Source organism: Cyanistes caeruleus, chromosome 5 (assembly GCF_971803275.1).
Source record: "Cyanistes caeruleus chromosome 5, bCyaCae1.hap1.1, whole genome shotgun sequence".
In the NCBI taxonomy this organism is placed as follows: Eukaryota; Metazoa; Chordata; class Aves; order Passeriformes; family Paridae; genus Cyanistes; species Cyanistes caeruleus.
Window position 1 is genome coordinate 56,385,351 of NC_141705.1, and position 21,587 is coordinate 56,406,937.

The following is a 21,587-nucleotide window of genomic DNA, read 5'->3' on the forward strand; positions in this document are numbered from 1 at the left end:
CCAAAATACCGTGTCTCCCCTGTGAGGTCAGTAAATATTCTTAATTGCTTTTTGCAGAAAAAGGAAAATATGGTAGAGAAATTTTAAAGGAATTCACCAGTGCTGGGTGAAAAGCTACTGAAGAGGCAGTAACAGAGGCTGTGTGTGATCCTTGAACCCTCTTTGGTGTGCACCATTTCTCTTTCTTACATAACCATGCATAGGAATGATGTAACCCAGCAGAGTGAGGCAAAAGATGTAGGTCAGGTTTCTTTTGTCAGGACATCTTCTGCTTTTTGACCTGTAAGATGCTGAAAGCAACAAAAGCCTATGGATGAGAGAGCCTTTCCAAAACTGGTTAAAAAAGCAACAAGCAACTCCTGAAAGCCAATCCCCTCTAAAGAGCTATTTTTAGGCAGCTAAGTCAAAGAAGAGTCCCCTGGGGGGGTCTGTACACAAAGTTTCTGTCTGGCTGCCTTCGGGTAGCTTAAAGTTTTAATGCGCTTGTCAGGCTGTCACCTTTTGTGCCTGGTGAAAACAGAGACCTGAGCAGGCTGTTGGGGGGGACAGACTCCTCTTCAAGGCTGCTGCTGCCAGACCCAGTCACTGGAGGTTTTGGGAAGAGGGAATGTACAGTGTTAAGATGACTTTCAGTCCCATTTTGATCAAAAGATTTGTTCACTCTATACTGAGTTAAATCCTTTATCAGAAAAATGGCAGCACACAGAACCTTGAGCAGAAATTACCATACGTACTGATAACAATATAATTGTGATGCCTAGTTTTAAAGACCACCAAGGAAGGAAGCTTAACAGGGCATCATTGTCCCTTTACAGCTGTGTGAAAAAGTTGTGTCTGTGCCTTCAACCGTGCTCCACAGCGCATGGAAGTTCTTTTTTACCCTTGAGTACCTGGTGGTTCATTTTTCCTGAAAGTAGAATGGTTCTAATGGCAAAGTTGGAAGTCCTTTGAGACTTTATTCTGCGTTTGAACATCCTGAATGCAGAGGCAAGAGGGGACGGCATGAGCTGCTCTGTTGTTGAGAGGAAAGGGAATAAGGTGCTGGAATCAGAGTCGCAGTGCAGAAATGCCAGGGAAAAGACAGTCCCTGCTGCTGGTTCTCTGAAACACTTCACTGGGAGCTGAAGCGCTACTGGCTTTGTAAAAAGCAGGCTCTTGACAGTGAAAGTTGCAAAGTCAGGAGCAGCTGGGATAAGGAACGTGCAAAACCTTCATTTCCTGAAGCCCATGGCAGTGGTTGTACCACTTTCTTTTATCCAGCACATGTTAAATAGATATGATAGTAAGTGCAGTTGTGCAATAACAAATTGGATGAACTGATTTAGGTGAAATGAGAATCGATGAGGAATTAACTCTAGATTATTATTGCTTTGATGTTTGCAGCTCACATTTTTTTTTTCCCCTAGAAAATAAATCACCTTTTTTCTACAGGGGCACTAGAAAGAAGTCTTGAACACAATTAGTTTTTATTTCAGGTCAACAGATCAGGAATAAAAGCATATCCCTGTCATGAGAGTGGAGCTGCTTTGCCCCAAGGAAGCCTCCTTAAAGCAGGGAAGGCTGGAGACACTGGAGATTCCTGTGGCCTTGAACTGTGCTGGCACAGGATAGTTGTTGAAACAGCAGTTACTGCTTCGAATTGTTTGTAATTCTTGCCTAGATACTTGAACAGAATTACCAACTGATAATTCTGGCTGATAGTGTAGAACTGCTATAGGTCAGGGGGTGACTTAAAACAATATAATCTAAAACAAGAGGAGGTGGTGGTGACACTCATTTAAACCCACAGGAAACTAGGGACAAAATGAAGAGAGGCAGGCCCACCTTCTGCTGTGTAAATACTGAGAAGTGCTTTATTAGCAAATAGACCATCCCAGTCAGCCAGCTGAGCTGGAGGCTGCAGTGGGGAGCATATCACCTATGGCATGAGAAGAGACTGCAAGGTGAAGCTTTCAGCGCATTGTTTCACAGGACACAGGTTTGGTAGGTGTTCTGTATAAGAAATCAGTGTGGTGATTTTGCATTAAGGACACTCTGCCTTATCTCCTGTGGTGGTTGTTGTTAAATTTGGAATGTGAGAGTGATTTAGTTGTTTGAGTAAAACTTACACAGCTGAACTGACTTGGTGCTTGCTGTGACACTGGGTATCCATAGCTATCTGATGGTGCAGCAAACCCAAACCAGGTCCTGCTGCCGCCAGGCATTGGGAGCTATGGCCTCACACCTGGCCATGCCTCTGCTGGGTGTCAAGCCCATAGAAAATCAGTGTTAGCAAGCTAAATGCCTTAGTGCTTGTCAGCCAATTCCAGGTGCTAAATATTTTGAAAGTACCAGAAAGTTTGAAATTTCCTTTTTTGTGACAGCAAGAAGTTGGTAATACAGGCAGGGGCCCTTGGTGTGAGAGCTCTTCCAGCTTGGAAAAGCTTGGGCTTTTTGGGGTGGGAAAGCCCCACAAATCCTCCTGCTGCTTATCCCTTTTCCCTGTAGTCTGCCTGTGTTGTGTCTGCTGTACTGCAGATGGAACCAATGTTTCTCTTGTATCTTATTATGAACTAGTGAAAGTGTGTTCACTTAAACAGCCGGGAACCAGGGTCAGGACAGAATGGACCTGACCTATATATTTGATGGCCTGTCGTCAGAGTTCATGGTAGTATTCTCAGTGGTAGAGTATCTACATAAGGATAAGAGTAATACCTTTTTTTTTCTTTTTCTGTAACTAATGTGACTAAAGCTGTCATTTAACAGCTAAAGACAGTCTGGATCAAGAAGGGCTTCTTGGCTATTTGCAGGCAAGATGCAGGACTGCGTAGCTGATTAATTATTGGATCTGGAAGAGGAAATGCTGAGATGTCACTGTTTAAAGTTTTCTTTGGTGCTTTGTTAACTTCCAGTTTGGTGAGAACTGACAGGCTTGAGGATAAAAATGTAGCTTTAGTCTAGAAAATGTAGCTTACTGAATAACACCCTGTTGGTGGTGGGCACCTGATCATTTTCAGAACTGAGATCCAAGCATTGCAAGTCTAGATGACAGGCATGTTCTTTTTCTGTAATCTGTAGGATTGACCTCAGTGTTATGATAACAAAATCACTGCCGTGCTGTCCGTCCCTTCTGTGACATGCCTCTGTCGGTTTTTTAGCTATTTCATCTACTTCTGCAGCTACCAACTCAATGAAGTATTGGATCAGTGTTTTGGATAATTCTGAGTGCATTGTATATATTCAAAGTGCTCTCCTAGTGCAGCTGAAACCATACAGTGATCTGAATTGCATGAATAAAGTGGAAGAATCCCCTTAGATTCATTGCTTGACACTTAATATCCAGGGGAGATGGTGTTTGTGTATTCCTATACCATAAAAGAAGTAAGTATATCTAAACCTGTATAACAGTATGGAATTAAGTAGTTTGCCATCCCCTCTTGCAGGCCACTTTTACATCTGACTAATCAAAGCTGCTGTTTCTGAAGTGGGATTTAAAAAAAGCCTCAGACAGCAGCCCCAAAGGAAAGGCTGCTCTCCCATGGCTGGCAGCCAGCTGCCTGGGAGGCAGCCCCATCCCACTCCCCCTGCCCATTTCCAGGGCATGGGGCTGTGTGGAGCAGCTTCATGCTGCTGCAGCCACGAGAGGCATTAACAAGAATTGGCTCTTCCGCGTAGAAACCGCTGTGGCAGCGTAATCTTTGTCTGGGGTTGTTTAGGCAGCTGTCTGAGCTGCCCTAATGGGGATAAAACATACATTGGACCAGTGCTGGAGTGCTGCATGGATATGGTCTGTTGGTAGCTGAGTGGGGCTGAGCCGGGACAAACCAGTGTATCCATGCTATCCTGGGAAACTGGGAAGGAGGTTGGGACTGGAAAGGAGCAGCAACAGTAAGGAGCAGAGGTACTCCATGAGCTCTTTTGTTCTGTACTGGACTAGTAAAAGCAGCAGTTAAAGGGACATTGTGTTCATGGTGAGGTGGAAAAGTCCCTTTTTCAAAAATGTGTATACTACAAGTTCTCCCAGCATAAATGTCAGCAGATGAAGTTTGTTGTGTTTTGTTTTGTTTTGTTTGTTGTATTCATTTTGAATGGGTTTGCCAGCACTGTGATCTGTAGTCTTACAAAGATGTTTACATCCCTGCAGCATATGCTGGAATCTCTTTCCAAAAGGTTGGCTCTGCTGAAACTTACCTGTAGTGTGGAAATTTCAACTTTGGTCAGTTCCTCAGAGTGAGCATGTGGGACCTGTGGCTGTAATGCACCTCCAGCTGAAGGACAGAGCAGCACTTCCAGATGAGAAATTTCCACTGTGTCTGTGCTGGAAAAGCCTGTGCATATGTCATCATGTGCTATGAATTAATTCCCAGTGCTCCTGACAGAAGAGAAGCCTTATTCTGGAGTTCCAATTTTCTAGATAGCAGAAATAGAAATTATTTTTCTTTCTTAGAGAGGATTGTTTCAGTAAGTCAAACAAGAAGGCAGGATTATTTATGGGTGTGTTTCGGGGGGAGTTTCCCATAAAAAATGAATCACAAGGTTAAGGAAAAAGCCTCTCAACTTTCCCAAAATAAGATCAGAATTAGAACAAGTCAAGAATGTGTTAAATTTGTTCTGTAGCCATGATCTAGCTGTTACAGAACACAGTGGCATAGAATTGTGGTACTTTGGAAAGTTGTCAGCAAACAGGAAAATCAAAGTAACTGTCATATTTCAAACAAAATATAGCTTCTTTTGTCAGAGACTTCACAAAAATCACTGTTTTTTTTAGCATAAGCCTGCTATGAGACTGATTTTAATGCAGCAGAAGTAGATACGCTCAGATTTAGAAATGGATGAAATGAAAAAGAATTAGAGGGTAAACTGTTGTTCTTGTAAATAACAGGACAGTGTGGTAGTGTTCCAAGGTATTCTGATACACAGCTCTGAGGAAAAAGCTGTTAAGGTAAAGCAAGAAAGAAATTGGGATTTATTGTGGTTGTCTCTCAGAGACAATTTTCAGATGACCTGAAGGTTTATTTGTGGCACCTTTTCTTTCCAGTGCTACAGTTCAGCTGTCAACCTTTTTATCTGAATAGAGTGGTTGGTGAGATGGGAGCTGTTAGAGAGGAGCCATGGGAGAATAACCTGAAAGCAATGGCTGCATCTGTATCTGGCTCTTTACCTGGCTGTACCAAAGGTCAGGATAGTTGTCCAAAAGCATAGCTGCAGAGGTTTGGGAAGAGAAAGTGGCAGAGTAATTTGCAGGGATGATATTTCAGCAAAATTTGCAAGTCTCTTACCAGATGGAATTAGAGCTGTAGTGTTCAGTCAGTGTTTGGTGGTAACTTGTTAGATCTGCGTGGGAAATACTCCTTGCTTTCATTATTAAATTCTCTATTTTTTCCCTCCCAATTTTCAGTCTTCCTTCTGCTGGCTTTGGTATTACACTGCATGTAAGCTTTTTTCCCATCCTCACTGCTACCGCCGAGTTGGAAGGAACTGACTCCTCCAGTTTGCTCAGCCAGTTGTGCTCATAAAGGACTTTGCTTCTAGCCCAGATGCTGAAGAAGGCAGTTCTGTTCATGGGTCAGCTCCCTCAGCACAGTAGTCTGCAGGGGGACTTGTCCTTGGTAACTCCTCTGTATCTCATGCTTGAGTTGCCTCATTTTCAGGGGCTTGGCTGTACAATGTGTGCAGAGAGAGGACAGTGGCATCTCACACCTGCCCTCTTCTTAGCACTCCTGCTACATCTTCATTGAGGTTACACAGTGGGAGCTCTAAAATGGGATCTGGATCAGCTGAGGCTTCTGGAGAAGGCAGGATCCCAAGGTGTTTTAAAGTCATGCAGGCACTCATAGCCTGAACAGCCTGTCTTGTTGTTCTGCTCTTTTTTGTATAGTGTGGTATAGTTCAGTTGCAAGATCTAGCTCACCAGTTCTACTAGGAGCTAGAGGAGTTTCCCAAGGATAATCTAAAGGATGGGATCTAAAAAATGTTCTAACTGTGTTGAGGCTCGACTTAAACATTTGTGGTATTGGAAGCAGCAAATGTCCTGCTTTGCTCTAGTGTTCACAAAATTATGCTTGCTTCTCTATTTATCAGGCCTTTCAAGCCTTACTGTTCTATAAACCACATGTCTACCAAATCCAATTATTATTGGCTAATTTTGTTCATAGCACAATTCAGGGAACATAATGGGATGCCTGGGACAAACAAAGTCCCTTACAGCACCTGAACACTGGACTTTCTTCCTCCTTTCCTAGCACCTTTATATTCCTTAGTTTGTGCTTGTTTTGCTGTGAACAGAGGCTCATACTCTGGAGCTTGCTGTTCATCATGGCTTTCCAGGAGAAATGTGAACCTGATGAGCGTGCCTGACCTTTTTGTCCTTGGCCATAAAAATCTTTCCATTGTATGCAGCCACATGTACAGCAGGTTGGTGTTTGCCTCCTTGAAACATGTTAAGGATTAACCTTTTGCAAAAGCAAATCGCAGACAGTGAAACCTGCCCGTCAGTGCCGCCTTCACCTCTCTCCGTCTTTGGGCAGACATTTGCCCCTGGCTTGGGACTCCGTTTGCTTTTTGGTGAATAAAAACATCTGTCTTGCCCCAGTGAAAGGAGAACTTTAATGAGGTACTCATGAACCTTCTGCACTCTCCCTTGAAATATAAATTTACCCAGGGATGGAGATAATTTTGGAAGAGTAGGAGCAAGAAAGTGCTGCCTTTGTCACAGAGATTGAGGAAACAGCCTGGTGGCTATGTTAAAATGCCTGTGCCTTTAATTAATATTGACTGAGTCTGCTCAGAAGAGAATGCTTATGTTCTGTGGCTGTGAGGGGATGTTGAAATACAGGCAGGAATTATCAGGCAGGTTTCTGTCAGGGTTGTCATCACTGTTGTGTTTCTCTTCGGCTTTTAAATCCTTTCCCTGCTTGTTAAAAGAGAAATTCACAGAACACCTTTCCTGATGGAAGCTTGTTTTAGAGTCTTGGGATCTAGCTTTCCATTCCCAGCTGAAGAACTTTGGAAAAATGCAAGAGATGGATGACTGCAAGAATAACAAAGTGTAAATTAGTTGAAAATAAACATTTTGCAGTATGTTAAATACTGTCTGTGGTCTAAGACACAGTCTCTCTGTAGTGGAGAGTGATGGAAGCATTTCTGAGAAAAACAGGACTGGGTTCCTGTGGGGGAATGGGTGGAAGAGAGGGAGAGGAGAAATGAGACCAGTAGAAGCTGTTAGCTGCCCAAAGGTGTCTTGGGCAGGCAAGTGCAGGTATTGGGGCAGAGCAGAGTGAAAGAGGCCACGGCTGCAGATCACCTGCATTAGCTCTGGAGGTCAGATCTGAATGCCAGAACTGAAGGCCCAGATGCTGCAATTTTGGCTCCTGTGGCTGCAGGTGACCTCCAAAGGAATGCCCCCCAAATGAACAGCATGGTAGTGCTGGCCCCTGGAGCTGAGCTAACAAAAGGCACCAGTTTGGGATATTAAACAGTATTTGTGATTATTTCCACCTCAGTGATTATGGCTTTCTTTTTAGCTTGGCTATTAAGTACACATTGAGTTCAAAGCTGGAACGGCAGAAACATTGGTTAGCATTATGAACAGAAAGATCATTTACAAACATTGAAGATTCAGATCAGCTTTCATGCTGGCAGGTAGTTGCTTGACCCAGGTCAAGAAACCGGGCAGTGTTTCATGGGCTTCAGCCCAAACTGGCCCAGCTGGCTCAGGGATTCAGGTTCCATCTCCTTTCTTGCTGCTGGGATCCTTCTGCTAAGCCAAACAGCACAAACACATCTGTCTGGTTCTGTACAACAGACCAGAGAAATTGCTGCTGCACTTTATGCCTTACATTTAATTCCCCATATAATGTATTTAATTGCCCATCTTAATGGTTTGTTACTAGAATTAAAAAATGTCATCTTGCTTATAAAATAAGCAAAATGCCACAGTTGGCAGCTAGATCCCAGGCAATGTGTTGGCACAGTATCAGAATGACTTGGTATCGGTCAGTGTGCCCATGGACAAGGTATCAGTGTGGTAATGAATGTTTAAGTGTTTAAACTCGTTTTACTCTAGTCAATAAAACAGGTGAAGCTGGAGGAAAGCAGAGAGGAAGTGAGGAGTGGAACAGGTGGTGGCTGGAGTCAGTGTTTGGGGAGCTGCACTCAGGCTGTGGGTGCTACCTGCAGCCACAGAGAGCTTTGGGCATTGCCCTGACTGCACAAGACCAGGTAAAGTATTTTGTGTCACCCAGGGCTTGCGTGCTCTAGTAAAAGAGGGCTGGAACACTTGCCTGATATTCTTGGTTAACTAAAGTCATGCATGAAGTGCATTTTAATTTGCCAAATGGGTCAGGTAAAAAAAGTATGAGTAGATTTTGTATGATATTTTCAACAAATAACAGGTTAGGTGTTTTTCCTTTTTAAAGAACCTCATATTGCTTCCAACATTATCAAGGTTGCTATTAAAATATGGTATTACGTGAAAAAAAATACTTTAAATATTGCATTATGGTGTATTTTTACTGCTCTGAAATGAGCATTTGCAGTTTTGTTTTACCAAGGAAGCCAAAAAGCTTGTCATTTTCAGTCAGTGAAAGGACTGTTTGGCTTTCTTTGGCCAGCACTACACAAACCCACTTATTCACATAGCTATAAATACCTTAATATTTTCCTATCTACACATTTTGATTTATAACAGCAGCAGCTAAAGAAAATAACTGCTTTCCCAGTCTACAGTAAACTGCGGAAAAATTCTCTCACATGTGTCTTTTCCTTTCTTAACTGAGTTATACACTTGAGAGAAAAAAACTGATGATATGAAAATGTGTGTTGTCTTTGGGCCCCAGCCTGTGATGAAGATACAAATAAAAAGATTAATGTGGAGATCAAAGGTATTTGTTGAGAGAGATTTTCATAAACAACAGCAATGAAGGTGGAGGTCCCTCACAGTGCCCAGTGACACAGGGCAGACTGAATCCCCTCCCTAGGTGTGGGGTGACTTGAAGAAATACTGACTCCACATTCTCAATCTCTTCCCCAGTTAAGAACAGGCTCAAGCAGAAGCAGATCTGATTTCTGTAGCTGCCTGAACCATGTTTTCCTTCTCCCTTTGTCTCCTTGCCATGCAAATGTGTGTGTGTGAGGGACACACAGCCTGATGGCCTCTCCTCAAGTCTCCTCTTACACTGCTTTTTGAGGCAGGGTGTTAGAGGAGTCTCGGTGACTGTGTTTGCCCTTCTACCTCACAGCCTGATTCAGGGAACCTGCTGTGTTTTGTTGGCTGGACTGCCAGTGCACTTCAGAAAATAAAAATTTAATTCTCTCGTGCATCACAGGTCGCGTCTTCCTGTGGAGGGTTAATTCACAGATCCTGGGGCAGGCTGTCGATACCAGGCTGGAGAGAGGATGAGGGAAAAGGCATGTTTGTGCTGCTAAATGTAATCAATAGAGCAGAGGGTTTTGCTTGGGATGGAGCCATTTGTTTTCTCTTCTTTCATATTTTTCTTAGGTAAGCAGAGGTTTGTTTCCTGACTCTTCTTCTGAAATAGCAGTCGACAGTTAATGAGAATGAAGCATCTGCGTTTCAAGGACAACAGAGATCTGATGTGTTCTTTCAATCTTTGCAGCCCCAGAAGGGATGAACAGCTACTTGGATGGGTGTAAGGCTGGCTGGACAGCATTGCTTCTGTCACTGAGGCAGAGCTGAGGCTGCTTCTGGTGCATCCCCTCCTGTTGTTCCAAGACATCCAGGCCCAGTGGCATCTGCTGAGCCTATTACTTGGTTAAGCCCGGCTCTGATTTCATCTTTGTGGGGCCATTAGCAACTTGGCATCTGCTAGCAGCTAGCGTCTTCACCTTCTCATAATGGGCTTTTGTTATCACTGCAGTTACAAAGGCCTCTTGTAAAGGGGAGCTCCACATGTGCATTACAAAAAATACAAAAAATGTGCCAGAGCTATGTGGAGGTAGTTGTCACCCTGGGAGCCGAAAGTTAAGTTAGTATTCTCTTCCCTGTGTGATCACAACAGCTGGCTTACAAGTGAATGTTAAGTGAAAAGTAGCATGGACTCAAGGCACAAAGTCCTAATTCACATCTCAGCTCTACCAAAGTGTGTCTAAGGGAAGGGGCTCAGGTGCTGCTTTCTGGTGCAAGGCAGTCGCTAATGAAACGCTTCACTCGGGTAATTTCTGCATTTCTTTGTGATTTCATCTGCCTTGATGCTCTGCTGTTGTCTGGGTTGCTATGGCTGTGCCGGCATGAGGCTGGCTCCCCTGCAAGGAATCATGAAAAGAAGTGGCTGCCTTTCTGCTCTCTTATCAAGATATGCCAGGGGTGCTCAGCAACCTGGAAAGGACTGTGTTTGTTAATAATCCATGTCTGCAGCAGCCAGTTAGCACCTCTCCGTGCCTTTTCACTGTGCTAGCTCCAATGGTTGCTAATGCCTTTTGCAGGTGCTGAGAATAGAGTAGAGCTACTGTTGTTCAGCAACTCTTTAGAAGTAATCCCTGTGTGAGGGAGCCATGGCTATTTAACTTGGGGTCTCTATTTAGGAAGGATATCTCCAGTGAAACAGCAGTGCTGATGGCAGGCAGCAGGCTGCCTGGTTCACTTGTTGTGACTGCAGTATTTCCTTGGAGTATCACCAACAACATAAGGTGCTATTAAAGCTGCTGGGTTTATGAAGAGAGTGGAACATCTGCTTCCTACAAAGGCTGTTGCCATAGCAGCTGTGTGGTTAAGAATGGCTTCCTAATACAGTCGAGGTATTTAATGTGTACCATAAAGGTTAAATGCAGCACAAAACAATGAGTTTAAGAGCCAGCATAGTTGAGCCTTGTGCTAGGCCGTGAGCATAACTGGAATCAAGCCTTTAGGGCCAGAAGTCCTCAGCTAAGCATTGCCATACCCATCACATCAGCAGTATGTAGGCATGTCATGTTCAGAATTGCCTTCTTTAAGCTGAACTTAGATGGAAGCAGAAATGCGGATGAAGAAGCCAAGACAGAGACTGGTTTGCGCATTTTTCTGCTGCACCTATAGTAGAAGGTGTACTCAAAGAAATGAGGCTGGAGCTGCAAATGCAAGCCATGGCATGGTTAAATTCCTGAAGTTTTTTTTTTTTTTGTTGTTTTTTAACTATATGTCATGTATGATTGAGCTCTAATTTCTGCCTACTGGGAGAAGGAATTTCAGTGTCAACTGTGTTTTCGTTCTCCTCTTGCCACTTTAGCATGGAAAATGGTAAAATGTCATTTGTTTGTATAAATATTTTACACTCTCATTTTTCATTTGTGTTGTCTTAAACAAATCAAAATTGCTTGGGACTGTAATAGCCTCATTTTACTGAGGCACTTTTATGAATCTGTAATGTGAGGCTAAATGAACAGAGAAGAGGGGAAATAAGAGTTTTGTCAGATTCTTGCACATAATACAAGTTCAGGACCATAAATCCCAGTGGTGCTTCACTGCACTTGGAGTCCAAGGGCTGGGTGTAGTGCAAGGTTTCATTCTGATTTAAATCCTGATCAAATTAGAAACATCATCTGTAGCTGACTAATGGGGTGGAGTGCTCCTTCTCTTGTGTGTCTTTGTGTGCCGGCTTTGGGCTGAGCACAACAAACACTGTCTCTTGTTAGTCCTCATTGTCATGAACAAGACCAAACTATGCACATACACATTTCTAGGCCAGTTGCTTTCTTCCCCTGGTTTCTGTGCTGTAGTTAGTAGGTTTTGGAGACCCATCTGCAGTCCTTATGGCTGCACATTTATCCAAATGCTTTAAAGCATCTGGTAGAAATTGCAGCTGCCAGTTAATGTTTGTCTTCAGTATCTTGAACATGGAAACACTCTTCTTCTTCCTTGCTCTACCATTAATTTTAGCTTTGCAGGTAAAATCTGTGGTATACAGCCCCTGTGAATAGTGCCAAAGAAGAGTTGGTCAAACTGTAGTGGTGCCAAAGAGAGTGCATGTGGCCTATGCACTGTCCTTTGCTGGTCAACAGCAGATAATCAGCTTTGTCACCGTGGCCATTGGGTGACCTGGAACCTGTGTCTGTGCGGCCTGTCCACTCCAGCTCAGTTTGCACAGACTACTTGCGAGTTTGGGCTGGGAGCTGTGAGATGAGGTACACTATTACACTTCCAGCCCCAGACACTCAGTCTTCACTCTTTTGATCTCACAATTTACCAGCTGTGTGTTTTTCTCAAATATGTCAGAGTAAAGTAAATTTGTCATTCCATCTCATTTTTCTTTAGCAATTATACTGCTGTATGCTCAAGGTTATATGTTACCAAGTTGAATTACAGACACAGTATGTTCAGTTGGAAGTATCATTCTCAATAGATACTGCAGTTACTGTGCTGTAATAGCATACCTGTCACATCAAGATGTAGGGAACCATAACAGCATGGTTTAAAGCCTTTTTTGTTGTGCTCCTTCTACCAGAACTTCATGTTACAATTATATGAATCAAAACTGAAGCAAGGTGTCTAATGATGTAAAACCTGGCTGACAACTATACTCCAGCTTGAAATGCCATATTGGTCTTAAGATGGGCCTTACATGACCTGAATGACTAGAACTGTATCTGAAAGAATGAGTTCTGAATGAACAGAAGAGGGAAGCTCCTTTTTAATAAATGATAGCCCAAAATCTGCTTTCTTCCCCTCAGAGCTTTGGATGTTAGTGCTGTCTTCATAGCTGGATCCCTGCTGCCCTCTAGGAATTTTTAATGAAATATTGTCAGCAGTACCACCATACCTGTATTGTGAGCTAGGGATTCCTTTATTAATGTTCAATAATAATGCTATTGAAAACACTTCAGATTTCTACAGGGACTGCTGAATTACCATATTCTTATTTTTGTAAGACCTTCAGGAGTTCTGCAGAGCCTCTCCATTACTGCAGTGTTCCTCAAGGCACTGGCAAAGTAAGCAGAAAGTGACTTTTAAATAAATTAATAGTTAAATCAGATTTTTCATGCATTGAGCAACACTCAGTTTCAGATTTCCAGTAAAGAGATGGTGTGCTGCAAATCTAAAAGAAAATGCAATTTCTCTCATTAGAAAGGTGTTCTTCCCTAAGCACCCTGTACCAGGATATTTAGCATGGCATAGCATTGGACATAATGGCTCAATATGTTATAATGAGATCTAGATTCAAAGCAAAACCCAAACTGGGAAGGAAGTTTAATTGCAAACTGGCATTTTGTAGCTCTGACAATTAGGGTCAGTACTGATGTCTCATCCTTCTTCCTCTCATAGGAGAGAATAAGTGGTGTGACAACATGGTGTGGGATCCGGCCCCTGTTATGAAAATAGTGGATTAAGTAATTGTCTGTGGTTAATGAATGCAGCTTGGTTAGCGGAGATTAGTCCAGAGAGAAGTGCAATGAAAATGCCTAACTCTGGGCAACTGAGTGTCCTGGAAGGTCCTTTTTAAAGGATTAGAAATTTTAGTTTAAATTAAGAAATATATTGGAATACACTTCAAGGACACATAGCCAGTTATTTAAGAAAATACTGTAATTAATACTTAAGAAGTGGAAGAAACTCCACCATGGTTGATGAGAGTTTCAGAGGGGCAGAGCTTCAAATATAAGACATGAGTATCCTGAATTCCCTGCACAGAAATGGCACATGGACAGCAGAGCACAGCCTGGCTGTTGGCAAGGCCATCTCTACCCTTATATTCTGGCTTCTCATGGCAGCAGGAGGCAGTGGGGCAATCACAAGGCACAGTTTGTGTGGTGCAAAGATGAGGGATGGATCAGTTGCCTGGTTCTCCAGGCCTGTTTTCCCAGGATTTATGCACTGAAAAAAGCTTTATGCACTGAAAGCTTGATGGTACACAGGTCCTTCTTAGCAGCAGGAGGGTTTTCTGGAGCAGGTCCTGACACAGTGTGCAAGTTGAGTGGAACTGCAGGAGCTGGCTGCAGTCTTGCCTCTGACTGCTGCATTCATTCTCATAGTTAAATTCATTTTTACTGGTGATTAAAACCCAAAATTCTGTTCATCTTTTATGAAGACCAAAGAATGAGAAGGACTGCAGTGTTTTCCATTAAATTGAAAAAGAAAGATTTTTTGAGTAATGTTTTTTTTCTAGTATATTCAGTTGTGCATTGCATGATTACCATTGATATCAGTCATTGTTTGAGAAATAAACAGGAGTGAGATTCACATTTTTATAATGAGTTAAAAATCAGCTTACGAAAGCCTACTGTGAATATGTTTGTACAGGTTTAACTTTACTTTTCTGAGTGGGAATATTCCAAACTCGCACTTATGCAAATATGCAACCCCATATTGGGGTTGGAATTGGCTTGTTACATCTTGCGTAGTCCCATAATATATCTGTCATCCTATGCAATACAGAAAAAGTCTTGATGCAGAAACATGTTTCTATTTATATATTCTAATCAATGAAACAGTGATGTCTGAGGTGAAATAAGCAGCTTAAAGTCAAGGCTGGTGGAAGCTAATACAAATCCCTGTAGTGAAATTAGGGATTTAATTTGCTGTAGACTGATTTACAGGAGGGGAAATACCATCACCTACCCAGAGTTGGTAAGACACATAATGAATTTATGCTTATGGCTGTTAATGGATGTCCTGAAAGCTGCCTGTCTTGCATCTGGCTCCTGCAATCTAGCACATGAGGTTGTTGGAGAGGGAATTTATTTGTTCAGGAGTAGATTAATCCCCAGCACCTCTTTGAGCAGCTGGGACAAATTTTTGGCAAGTGTCAAATCTAAGAGGAGCACCCTGGGCAGCCTCTGTGAGCAGAGCATGGTGTGGGGACTGGGTCACAGGGTCACTGCAGCCACTGACCTTGTGGTTGTGGTGAGGTTTGTGCCCCACTGATTATTGCTGTTGTTTCTGTTTAATACTTTGGGATTTCCGTCCCCAGTTCCCCACGTTGCAGAGTAGCATCACTGCAGTCTCTGGTTCCTGGGAGTGTGGATAGATTAGGGTAAATGTTTGCCTCTTTATTTTTTTAAACTTGAAATACCCTCACATTATTTCACACAGTGCAATGGTTGTCAACCCAGAGAGGTTCTCTGTGCTCAGTTTTCTGTTCACAGACTTTATCAGCATCACTTGCCCTTCCTCTGCCTTTGAGGTTGTGGATGCTGCTACCAGGTCTCACACACCTGGCCTGATGATTTTGGAAACTTCAGGTTCCTCCTGTGCCTTCCCACTGCTGTGCTTCAGTCCTGGCTGTGCTTTCAAGGGGAGTGCAAGGACCTAGGTCTGTTAAGGGCACAGAAGCAAGTCTCTTGTACCTGCTGGGCAGGTACAGCCTGCTGGAGCCCTCAAGTCTGTCCTTCAGGAAGCACTGGGGTCTAAATTCCCGGTGCATAAGGATCCAGATCCTTATCTTCCTGTGGCACATACCTGAGGCTTTTTTTCTCATGGAAGAAATTAATGCTGCTCATGGTAAGTGTGGCTCCCTCCTGTTGTGCGACCAGTGCACCCCACCAGCCACGGGGGAGTCAGGAGCTGTTCTGGTGTTGGTTCTCTAGCTCAGCTTTGCTATTCAAACTGTATCCTGAAGCTAGGAATGGAATGGAGATGCCCACTAATCAGCTGAGCTTGACATGCCTTCACTGCTACCCACTCAGAGAGGCATGGAGTACTGCTGAGTCGGTTCTTTGTATGATTTGCCATTACTTTCAGGAGTCTGTAATTTCATTTATTTCTCTGATGGAGGAGTTATGTTTTGGAATTACTTGGAATTTCTGTTGTTGTTTGAGACTTTTGGTTTCTATTTGATGAATAAAATAATTGTTCACTTTGAATTTCAAGCACAGACTGTTCGTGTATGGTGTGCTTGCAGTATTTTCAGCAGAGGGTTTAGGCTGAAAACAGCTCCATGACTGCATGCAATATGCAGTTCTTTCAGAAGGCAGTGTTTTTATATCAATAACCATCATATGTATCTTGAAAACTGGTATCTCAGTAAATTTCTGTTTTGTGGTAGGACAGTGAAAAGTCCTTGCTCACTTGATTGGGGTACATTCTGCTTTTCTTGCTCTCTGTAACTTCACAGACCAGTCATGGAGCTTACTTTGATCAGCAGTTGAAGTAGCTCCTTCTTTTCTAAGTTGAAAAGACAATATTCACAGACCTTTGCATTAAATATCACTGATTATCTTGGACCTTTTGCAGATCACATGATAGAAGAAGTACTCAAATTGTGTACAGTAAAGGCTGTATTGCTCATCTGTATAGCAGCCTTTTTTTTTTCCACTGTGCTGAACTTCTGGTAGTGCCATGGGGAAAACGGTGCTGCCTACAGCAGTGTGTACATGCAGGGTATGGAAAGGACAACGTATGTCTTGGGTAAAAGTACCCAAATGTCATCACCAGGTGGACAGGATGGTAATATACTTACTCATCAGAGTGTCACCTGAAATTTTATTAAGCTAATTTTCTGTGTTTTGATGAGTCTTTTGAAAATTTCTAATGCAATGAAGCTTCTGGGTCCTGGCATCCACAAATGAACAACTAAATTACTGGTTTCCAAAACCTGGCTGTGACACATGTCTGTTTCTCCAGTATCTCTTCCAAAAACAGCTCTCTGAACATTTTTTTGTTTCATGGAGTGCATGGTCAGGATCAGGAACTCCTTTATGTTTAAATTAAATTTCAGGGACTAAGGAGAGAGGAAGTGGGTTTGGGTATAGAAAACATGTTTGCTTGATTTTTAAATAAAGTGTCTCTATACTTGCCCAGGTGAGAAAATGCAAGGTTTTCTTTCAGAACTTGGTCATTCTTCCTCCCTTCCCTGAATGCAGCCTGGGAACAATTTCAGTGTGGTTTGTCCTCAGAGAGGATTTGCTTTTTCAAGTGGTTGGCTCCTGCAAATCCCACAGTCTCTCTCAACTTGCTCTTTCCTACAGTAAGGGTTTTGGCTTACACTGGATGCTATATGCAGTGGGATAACTAATTTGGATAGCATTTCATTCCTTAAAAAAAAAAAAACCCAAATGCAGGCACACCAACAAAATACCCAGCAAAAGTGTTTTTAGATGACAGCTACATTTCAGTTCCCAGATGTATACCATAACCCCAAAATGAAGTTCCTCGTTTCACTCAGATGAACTGCTTCACCTCACCCTCTTACTGAGGAGAATGTTTGACCACTAGAGTTTGTGATGCAAATGCCATCAACTTGACAGTTTCTTTCTAGCCCTGTATACTGGGGTAGAATTAGAGGTTTATCCCAAGTGTAGTCTGGAAGCATAACTCTTCTCTGATGAAATTGCATGTTGGTAGCCCAATAGTGGAATCAGACACTGAATTCTAAGGCTGGAATGGCAAGTGACCCTAGTGGTAGCATGGCATGCAGGCAGCGGTTTTGAGGATGCAGCCAACACCTTTCATGAATTGACTCTGCAAATTTACTCTTGTGAATTTACTATCAAATTGTTTTTCTGTCTGCCAGCAAGATTTTCCTGTGTGTAGTGAAGGTACTTTTGTCTCGCCATGTTAAGTGTCCTTCCAACTAATCAGATACCCATGCTGGGAATGAGATAAGATGGGATTTTGTTTTGACTGCCTCCAAGGTCAGAGCTGTTGTTTGCATGGCTTCAAGTAGATTTGGTAGGCTGCTGATACCCATGTCTATCTTCTTTTGATGATAAGCCTCCTTTGTCCCTTGGAGGGAGGGGAGAAACTGAGAGGCCAGCTGAAAAGAAGTATGCATTTTGCAAGGCACTACAGGTGAATTCTATGGATATCAGAGCAAAATGCTGTGGAGCTGCCTGGAAGGTTGCTTGTGACCTAAGCTGCAGGCAGCACACAGTACTAGTGCATTTTGAGCAGTGTTTCCCTATTCCCACATGTAAAACAGACAGGGTCTCTGTGAGAACTACACCTCCAGATGGAACATGAGCAAGGGCCAAGGTGAGCTCTTTGCAAGGTATGCAGAGCTTCCCGTGGTGTTCTGGAGTTGTGGTAAACCAGACTGTGATGGTGATGGGAAGTGGTGGAAACCCATCTTCTGGACAGAGCCAAGTTCAGCTGGGGACCCTGGCTAGTGACAGCAGAGAGTGTGTTCCATGGCTGAGCTAACACAGGTAACATGTGTCTGTGTCTTCTGCAGTAGTGTGGGTAGCAGTAAAAGGGCTGTCTTGGCACATACCATGAGATCACATCAACCTGAGCTGGGTAAAGCACAGCCTGCTCTAGGATGGCTCTGAAGTGCTGTGACTTCTTTTTCAGTGCCTTTAGAGAGAGGCCACATGCAGGCAAGTCAGCTGAGAATTGCTGTCTCCAGAAAGTGTGGGGCTGGCTCTTCCTGCAGCCATCTCTGAGGGAAATCTAACAGTCACCAGCCTCTGACACAGCAGGTTTTGGGCCCAGCTGTGGGTTTTTCCCAGTTGTATGCTTAAATTCTAATGGGAACTCAAGTGGTCCTGTTGCCATCTCTGAGAACAGACATGCTGTCTGAGAGGTTCAGTTTTGTTTGGTAATGTCCCAGAGAAATTCAGTTTGCTTTGTAAACAAACTCTTGTTCAGAGGTTTTACTGAGGCAGGGTGCAGCTGCTTCCATAGGCTTGAAGCCTTATTTTAAAGCTTAGCAAAAGCAAATAAATGGACTTTTTGGTCAGACATGCCTTTGTTGCAGCTGTCCCACACCAGCAGACAGTGAGGTGGAATATTTCATGCAGGCTTGTATGTATACTGAATTTTCTGATTAAGTGGAGGCTAATGAGACCACAGCACATTGGGATGTGCAGTGGCAGTGTGCTTGTGCAGGTGCTAGTGTTGTGCCTTTTACAGTGAGGTGGCACATTATTTTTATATAAATTTTCTATATATATTTTATAAGTGGCACAGTTATCTGATGAGTAGATCTCTTCCTGAGCTGGTGTGTTTTATGGAGCTGTAAGGGAAGTTTTCTGTACTACTGTTGGGAGGGGATTGCTGGAAGGAGATGAAGGAGATACTCCTGCAGTTTCAGTATGGTACCTCTCTCTCTTGATGTGGCATGAATGGGCTGTGTGTGTCTCTTGGTCCTTCAGAGATGTGGGCTTTTGTCATGTCATGGGAGGATGAATGAAGCTATTCCACATGTGCTGCAGTTGGTTGTTAGATTTCAATATGCTTCTTTCAGCCTGGGAAAAGTAATACACTAGCAAAGTTGAAGGGAATATTGCAAATGGTTGGGTTTATAGGATACCTGAGGTAAATGGAGCAAAGCAAATTTATTGTTGGCTGGCTGTTCACATATATGTATCTGGAGGGTTGATCCAGAGTCATCCTGAAGTGTTTGGAGAATCCCAGGTGCTTTAAGTGTCTGGAGCCTAAACAGAAAGTGTCTTAAGTTCTGTTGTCACCCACCCTTCCCTTGGCATTTCCAGATGTGTGTCCTTGTCCAGTAAAGCCTCCTTGGGGCTAAAACTTGAACCCCCATTATCCCATTCCCAGAGGTCACTCCTGAGATACTATCTTAGCACAAACATAATCTTTTGTGACCTCTCTCCACAGGTAATAACCTTGTATTTTATGAGTTACTTCTTCAAATCTGTGAGGTTAGGAGAATTAATCACATTAAAAAAAAAATAATAAAAATGGCTATACCTTGTATGGAAAGAAGGCCTCTCTTCTAAACATGGAAATATCATTCCCCATTTTAGCTAAGAGTTTAATTTTTTCATGAGGACTTACTCTTCAGGAGCATCATGTGGTAGGAGGCTGTGGTGGGTTGGCAACATACATGTATGTTGACTTTCCTGATTTATGGCAATCTTTGATTTGGAAGCCTCCAGTTTTGATGTCTGGATGGGTGTGTCGGGATTTCACTCCACAAACAGGGATCCATTCCTACACACCCACTCATGTGCAGATAAAACACCTTCATTTCATCACTGCATACTGGAGCAGAGCTGTTGGATGTGATACCAGAGTCCTGCTGAGAAGCAGTTACTGAAAGAATTAACCTTTCAGTGACCCAGCCTCTGTGGCAACAAATCTGTCTCCCAGACCTAGGAGTGTGGTGTATATTTTAGTACAGTGGAAGTTGCCCTAGAAGGTCAAGAGCAGAGATCTGTGAGCTTAGTTACATGGCTAAGCAAAATCTATTTTAGGGAGAAAAGCTATTAAACTGCAGAAATCTTATTAGCAGTCCTAAATGGTAGACTTTGCCATTAGTTTTTTGAATTGCAGTCTTGGTATGTTTGAGTTCTTCAGATTTATTTGGGGCATTCTTCTGAGAATTGTGCCTACATGGTAGGAATGCATAGTGACATTTAGTTTAATAAATTGATTCATTACCTCTAGATTTGTTTACCACTCTAATTGTATCATTATATTTCCACTATCGTTTTGAATTAACTTACACTGTCTCCTCAGATCGTGCTGTCATTTTCATTTTCTCTTCCCTAGGATGTTGTCTCCTTTATAATTATTTTATCAGCATTTAAATAGTGTTTTATGCCAGAATAATAAGCAGAGTAAGGCAGAAGCATTTGTCCCCATTTAGAGTATCTGAAGGTCAGGAAAATGACACAACTTCTCCCAGATTCATGAGTAAATAAGTAGCAAAGAGCTCTGTGACAGTGGAAAACAGGTTTTGCTCTTCTATCCTGTGCCTGACTATTGGAATATTCACATGGCAATTCAGGCCTACCCAACATTACTACAGCAACTGAGTACTGAGGAAAAGGACAACCTGGTCACTGGAGCACAGGACTGAATCTGTGAGCCTTTGGGACTGTGTTAATCCATTTGTTGATCTGTCAGTGTCCTGTCAGCTGGAACAGAAGTTATTTCTGTAAGTAGTCCAGGCCCCTAAGAAGGAAGGCTCATGGATTACTGCTGCCAGATGCCTTTCATGACATTGATAGTTAATCCTTCATTAGAGGAGAAATCATCATGTTCTTTTATGTAAATTAAGTTTATTTACTCTGTGCATATCAGTTAGAGAACAGATGAATCTGAATGTCAAAGGGCCATTTCCCCATGCAGTCTCTATCCAAGGGCTAAAACCTAATTCACTGGGAATGATTCTGCATGAGAAGTGAGTCTAGTCAGAGACTCTAAAAAGAGAAATCATGGTGGAAAATGCCCTCCCCTGCCACACACTCAGGCAAGAGCTCCATCCTACAACAGGTGAGTGGAGCATTTCTCAGAGGCTGAGTAGTCTGAATACAGGAATGACTTTCCCTGAAGTGCCACAGGGGTGTACCCAGGTGAGGTTTTGCTTGGCTCACTCAGGTATGGCTTAGCAGCCTGGCCACAGTCAGCACAACTCTCATTGCAGCCTGGTTCTTGTATTACAGACCCTACTTCCCAGGTGGGGATTTTTAACCTGCTTTGAGTTACTTCTTCCCTTAGTCATGTCACTTCTTTCTCCATCTGTGGGTACTGTAGCAGCTCCAGGTGGAGAAACACAGCTTTTTGTCTTTTTTAGCAGGGTGTTCTTTGGTCATTCAGCTCAGTTCTCACACCATTCATTTCAAACAACTCTTTTCTGCTCAAAAAAAATCCCCAGCTACTGGGCTGCCAAGCATAAGTTTCTCCCTTTCAGTGCTGCAAATAGTAATTTGCAATGCTGGGCATTGGCTGATGTTGTATTTAATGTGTAAGGAACATGAAGAGATTAACT

The 21,587-nt window shown here is 42.8% G+C and overlaps 1 protein-coding gene across 12 annotated transcripts in view; it reads left to right on the plus strand.

Annotated features, from left to right (window-relative positions):
* Positions 1-21,587, plus strand: part of ARHGAP24 (Rho GTPase activating protein 24) — a 215,123-nt gene that overhangs the window by 151,294 nt on the left and 42,242 nt on the right. Inside the window, exon 1 of one of the 12 annotated variants that reach the window (XM_086889243.1) lies at positions 1,724-1,983. The exons of the other annotated variants lie outside the window; for them this stretch is intronic. Coding sequence (XP_086745369.1) covers positions 1,926-1,983 — 58 coding nt within the window. The 5' untranslated portion in view covers positions 1,724-1,925. Of the gene's footprint in view, positions 1-1,723; positions 1,984-21,587 lie in introns of those variants that run through there. 12 annotated transcript variants of the gene reach the window in all.